General features: G+C 48.4%; 1 protein-coding gene across 1 annotated transcript in view; it reads left to right on the plus strand.

Annotated features, from left to right (window-relative positions):
* ZNF473 (zinc finger protein 473) overlaps positions 1-6,671 on the plus strand; it is a 17,001-nt gene that overhangs the window by 4,988 nt on the left and 5,342 nt on the right. Inside the window, 2 exon segments of the mRNA XM_010849721.1 lie at positions 21-132; positions 5,281-5,407. Of these exon segments, the coding sequence (XP_010848023.1) occupies positions 21-132; positions 5,281-5,407 (239 nt within the window).

Consider the following 6,671-nt stretch of genomic DNA (forward strand, 5'->3'; position numbering starts at 1 on the left):
TGGGTGAAGTAGTCGTGAAGATATTCGCCCGGCACCGGAAGTGGATACGAGGAGGCGCGTGAGAGCAGTTGCGTCTCCGCCTCCCGCCTGGCTCCCGTCGTGTCTGTTAATTCAGTGGATTGCAGTCTCGAGGTGAGGATATACCGGGGCTGGGCTCACTGAAGACTCTGGAGCCTTGTGGGCAAGGTCTTTCCCGAGGGATGACGGAATGCTTCTGGGGCGATTTCGTCTCTGGGCGCGTCGCTTTGGGCTGTGGTTATCTAGGTGGAGCCTCGAACGCTGGTTCGGAGTAAAGGATCAGGATCTTGCTAACGTGCTTCCCTGGTAGCACAGTTGGTAAAGAATCCGCTTACAATGCAGGAGACCCAGGTTCGATCCCTGGGTGGGGAAGATCCCCTGGAGAAGGGAATGGCAACCCACTCCAGTATTCTTGTCTGGAAAATCCCATGGACAGAGAACCCTGGCAGGCTTCAGTTCTTGGGTCGCGAAGAATCGGACGCGACTAAACCACCACCGCATCTTGCTAAAGTGCTTTCCAACGCTAACCGGCCGCCCTGAGAGGAACGATTCTATTTCATTTTATTTGGATGATAAAACTGATACTGAAGGAGGTGGTGAGTTGCCTGAAGTCTTCGGCAGAGCTGGGCAGGATCTTGGGGGATGAATGAATGAGAGTTCTTTAGGAATTCAAGATATTTACCATTCATTTGAGCGCTATCTGTGTGCCAGGTGCTGTTCTCACATTTTCTCTTGTAATCTCCGCAGCAGCTACCCCGTCATCAGAATTTTCTAGACTTTAGAAAGTTAATAGTGTGCGTATTTCTTAACTGGGGCTTCCCAGGCGGCTCAAGGCTTCTCAGTGAGTGGTTCAGCGGTAAAGAATCTGCCTGCCAATTCAGGAGACGTAGGAGACGCGAGTTCTATCCCTGGGTAGGGAAGATCCCCTGGAGGAGGGCATGGCAAGCCACTGCGGTATTCTTGCTTGGGGAATCTCATGGACAGAGGAGCCTGGCAGGCTACAGTCCCTAGGGTTGCAGAGTCAGACGCGACTGAGCACGGGGGCACGCAGGTGGCTCAGTGGTGAAGAACCCGCCTGCGGATGCAAGAGATGCGAGTTTAATCCCTGGGTGGGGAAGGAGGAAGAAATGGTAACCCGCTCCAGGGTTCTTTTCTGGGAAACCCCATGGACAGAGAAGCCTGGCGGGCTACAGTCCATCTAGTCGCAAACCAAACAACAGTATTTCATAATTAGGCCACACCCCCAGTGATATTTGGGGCAATTCTTGGAAATTGAATATTTCTGCTGGAAAAGGCGTTAATCACACTGAAGGAGAATAAAGACTATGCATAGCCTGTGGCGATTTGGGTTCAGTTTGACTACCAATTTATGAATGAAGTTCTGGTTCTAAGCCTTTTGTTTTTAGAATTGTAGATAAGAGATTGTGGGTTGCTATTTTTCTGCTTTATTTTGTACATGTAGAAAGTGACACACAAAAAGGGTGAATGATGTGGCCGTGGTCCCACACCAGGAAGAGGCAGGACTCCCTGGCTCCAGGGCCTAAGACTTTCCAGTCTGGTAATGATTTGCCTTAAGTTACTATGACAGAGTGGGTGACCTTGAGCTTCACCTCAGGGCTCCAGTTTCTTCCCTCCCAGGTCTAAGAGTTTATGAGATGTGGACAGAATGGGATTTGGAAACTGTCCACAGAGTTCTCAAATTCAGATGTCTGAGGGCCAGGCCGATAAGGAAATGAAGAGAAGAGTCTGGGTGAGGACTGTGCGGCCTCTCAGAGGGATCATCCCATCTAAGGGGTGGAGAGCTTGAAATGGCTTCCAACAAACTAGCTCTGTGGGAATGCAGACCCCATGTGGCCAAATCCTAGGATTTTTCAGAAACTGGAAATTGAATTTTTAGGTGAAATCTCCCAGCTTTTGAGTTTGGGATTACTTAGAAGAATTTTCTGTCAAAGCATTCTGTGCCGGGGCTTTCCTTGTGTCTCACTGGTAAAGAATCTGCCTGCTAATGTAGGCGACCTGAGTTCGATACCTGGTCTGGGAAGAGCTCACATGCCATGAAGCGGCTGAGTCTGTGTGCCACAACTACTACTGAGCCTGCCCTCTAGAGTCTATGAGCCAAAACTGCTGAGGCCTGCATGCCCTAGAGCCCGTTCTCCATAACAAGGGAAGCCACTGCAATGAGAAGCCCGCACACCACAGCACAGCTTACCATAACTAGAAAAAAGCCTGCACAGCGATGAGGACCCAGTGCAACCCAAAATAAAAATTTTTAAAGAAAAACAAACCAAACATTCTATGCCAACTCAGGCCAGATAAAACATCTGCGGATCAGACATAGAACAGACCTGTGGTTGCCAATTGGGAGGGGGACTGAGGGAGGGATGGATTGGGAGTTTGGGATTAGCAGATGCAAACTACTATATATAAGATGGATAAGAAGATCCTACTGTATAGCACAGGGAACTATATTCAGTGTCCTATAATAATGGAAAAAATATGAAAAAGAATATACATATATACATATAACTGAATCACTGCTGTATACCAGAAACTAACACAACATTGTAAATTAACTATACTTAAAAATTTTTTTTAAATCTGTAGATTGACTTACACTCACAAGTCAAGTCTTAACCTCTTTGTGAGGAAAATCCTTGTTGTTTAAAACATTAGCTCTTATTATAGGCCTGAGGTTTCTCTGGTGGCTCAGCGATAAAGAATCTGCTTGAGATGCAGGAGACCCAGGTTCGATCCCTGGGTCGGAAAGATCCCCTGGAGAAGGGCATGGCAACCCGCTCCAGTATTCTTGCCTGGAGAATCCCCATGGACAGAGGAGCCTGGCAGGTGACAGTCCATGGGGTTGAAAAGAGCTGGACATGACTGAGCAACTTTCACTTCACTTCACTTCTTAGGCCTATCACATTCCATTATCTGCAGTCACAAAATCTAGAAAGCTCTGAAAACCAAATATTTTTTCCATGAATTTGATGCCTGAACCTGACTAGAAATGCTGTGATTTATTACTTTTAATTATCCTAGCTAGAGTGGATATTTTTACCTCCACTCTTGGAATATTGAAGTGTTCAGTTATGAAATGCTCCCCTTGTTCCTCTCCCCTCCCCCTTGTACTGGGATTTTAATGAACTACGCCATGTATGGTGGATTACCTTTTTATTATCTGAAAATTTCTGAATTAAAGCATACTTGGCCCAGAAGCTTAAGAATTATGGACCTGTGGTGTGGCTTCATGACGTGGAATGCTTTCAACACCCATAGATATATGCCACTTAAGGAAGTACATAGAGGCCACACCTGTGTACAGTGTTTTGCCTGTTATGAGTTGAGAATGACCCAGTGGGCAGTGACCGTATATATATATTTTTTTAAGTGAAGTAAATAGAATGGTAAACATCCTAGTCCACCCTACTTTGTAAGATGAAGTATTGTTTCACGAAGCTTTTGTTCAGTTATGTATGCAAATGAGAAGTCATAGTATATATTATCTGTGTTACTGTGGGTCATGGTTTAAAAAAAAAGTTGAAATCATGCTGTTGTAGAAATAGCACAGTCTTGGAGACTTGCCTGAACTCTAGTCTTAGAGATGATACAAGTCCCTACTGTGTGTCAGGCACTGTGCCCACAGTGGTGAGCAAGACAGAAGGTTCCAGCAAGGTGAGAGATCTGAACGTCCACATCTCCCACGTGGATATTTACGGACTGTACTTAACCCTGACAAGTGCTAAGGGGGGCTGTGTAGGCTCTGCAGCACTGGGGCTGGGTGCTTTTAGTAAATAGAATTGTGTGATTCCTGCAGGGAGACGCACATCCTCACTCTTCCTACTTCCGGACGTTTTGGGAGCTCCTCCAGCATGGCCAGAGAGTCAGCTCTAGGAGGAAGGCACACTTTCTCCCAGTTTCCTAGTCCTTTCTGCCGCCCTGCCAGCCAGGATTGTGGAGGGGAAGGAGGGGGAGCTTAAATGAGGAACTGGTTGTTGGGTCCCCATCAGCTACAACTGAGGTGAGTCAAGTGTCCCTCTCATCCCAACCTGTCATCCCCAGAGGCTGCACATCTGGCCTGCCTTGTTCCAGCTCACTGTCTTATGATGCCCGCCCCCCGCCCCCAATCAGTCTCAAAGGAAAGCCCTCACACCATCACTGTCTTGCCCAGTACCCTTCCAGGAATCCTTATTGCCCAGTACCCTTCCAGAAATCCTTATTGCCCCCTGGATAAAATCCAGGTTTCTCAGCCCATCCCTGCATGGCTTGGGTCCTGCCCTCCTCTTTCCTCTTCTTCCATTTCCCTCACACAAGCTGTACTACTCCCTTCTTGGCCTTGTGTGAAAATATTACTCCATACTTTCCAGCTTCCTGCCTTTGATCAGGCTCCTCTCTCTGCTAGAATATACTGCAGCCGCTATCTCCAGCTGGTAAATCTTCCATAGCCTTCAAGACTCAGTTTATTCTCCCCACCTTTCCTGGGCAGCGTTAGCTCCTCCCTGCTCTGGTCTCCCAGGTCACCCCTGCCTCCTCCACTGTAACACAGATCCACCAGGTTGGGGTGTCTCTGCCCATATCTGTCAGTCCCATCAGACTGTGCATTCCACAGGGACAGGTACTAACTGGGACTCATCTCTGGGTCCCTAGGGACATTACTAGTCTGGCACACAGAAAGCCTTGAGGTGTTTGTTGAATGAATGAATGAAAATGGAAATGAAACAGAAACAGACCCACAGACATAGAGAACCAACTTGTGGTTGCAGAGAGGGGAGGGGGGAGGGGAGGGATGGATTGGGAGTTTGAGATGAGCAGAGGCAAACTGTAGAATGGGTAAACAAGGTCCTAGTGTATAACTTGGGGAGCTATTCAATATCTTGTGATAAACTGTAATGGAAAAGAATATGGAAAAGAATGTATATACAACTGAATCACTTTTCTGTACAGCAGAAAATAACACATTGTAAATCAACTATGCTTGAATTTTTAAAATAAAAAAAAAATTTAAAAACTTAAAATCTTGAACACTGAAAAAAGCAAAAGTCAAGGTAGGTAGGTGGATGTTAGGATGAGGCAGACCTGCCTCTGTGACCTTGAGGGGATAGCACGTCTCCTTTTCTAGACTCCTTGTCCTTGCCTGGAAAATATGAGATCTCACATCTGAAGCGTCTCACAAGATGATTTTTGCCAGAGGCCTGGCATGTGGCGGATGAGGCTACTGAGGTGAGCCATTGGCCCCTCCCTGACCCCAGTCCCGCTGCATTCCAGGAAATTGCCACCCTCAAGGACATAGCCATGGACTTCACCTCGGAGAACTGGGAGCAGCTGGGGCAGGGGCAGGGAGACCTGTTCTGGGACACGGCGTTGGACAACTACTGGAACCTCTTCCTGCTGAGTGAGTGCCACCCCTGCCCTGGGGAGTCACCGCCCTGCTCAGGATCACCCATGGCTCTCTGTCACCCATGGGGTGATCTCCTGGCTCCTGAGTGCCTCAGATCACTGTGCTTAGTTGCCTGATTCTGCGACATCAGTAGTGCCTGGTGACCTTTTTGGTTGTCACCACTTGGGAGGAGTGGAGGGTGTACTCCTAGAATCCAGTGGGTGGAGCCCAGGGGTGCTGCCACACACTCCAGAATTTCAGGGACTATCCAACCCCACATGTCAGTACTGCCTGGGAAGAGAAACCTGTGCTTGCCCTCTAGCTCCATCAGCACTTTCCTCTTCCTCATGGTAGAGGAATTCCTCCAGCTGACACTTCAGGGGCTTCACTCCTTTAAGACAAACTGCAACCCCTTGAGCACTCACTGCCTCTCCCCTGCCTGGCTTGCTCACCGCTCATTTTATGGTCTGTCTCCCTCTGCCGTAGTTTCTGCAGCAGGAACTCGTGCTGCTCCCTGGTGGAGCCCCTGTGTCTGGAACAGACAGTACTGGCTTTGAGGGCTCAATGAATAGAAGAGGGAGCAGCGGGAGTCAGTGTGTTAAGAACTAGGTCTTGTGCCAGGCCAGCACTTAGAATGCTCTCCTCTAGTCCTCCAGACACTCATCTCTGTGTATTTATTAGCAGTGTATTCCTTTCCTGTAGCTACTTTTACAGATGCCACAAGTGTGGCTGAAAACAACATACACTGACTCTGACAGTTCTGGAGATGGGTCTGACTGGGCTAAAATCTGGGCATGGGCATAGTTGGTTCCTTCTGGGGGCCGTTGGGGAGAATCTCTTTCCTTGTCCTCTTTCAGCTAAAAGCCAAATGAAACCTACTTGCTGTGCTCACGGCTTCTCATCTCTGAAGTCAGCAGTGGCTGTCTCCCCACTGTAGCATGTATCCCCTGGGATTACAACTCTGTTCCCGCCCTTGAGGAAGTTTGCAGAGGGTAGGAAGCAGGATTGGTCTTTGGGACCCCCTACACACTCCCATCATGGGGCCCATCTTATGGAGGCCTCTGGTATGTCCAGTCCATGGGAGAATGAGTGAATCACGGATGACTGAGGAGGTACATGACTCTCCCTGGCAACTCTCTTTTCTCTCTCAAGAGCTGTTACAGATCCTTTGTGTCCCCAGCCCCAGTGGTCACATCTCTGATCACCCTGGATTGTGACCGGGTCCCTCTCCTCCACTGGGCCAGGAACCCTGCAGAGCTGGATCAGGTGCTGAATAATC

The sequence above is a fragment of the Bison bison genome, unplaced genomic scaffold (assembly GCF_000754665.1).
Source record: "Bison bison bison isolate TAMUID 2011002044 unplaced genomic scaffold, Bison_UMD1.0 scf7180017864285, whole genome shotgun sequence".
Classification (NCBI taxonomy): domain Eukaryota; kingdom Metazoa; phylum Chordata; class Mammalia; order Artiodactyla; family Bovidae; genus Bison; species Bison bison.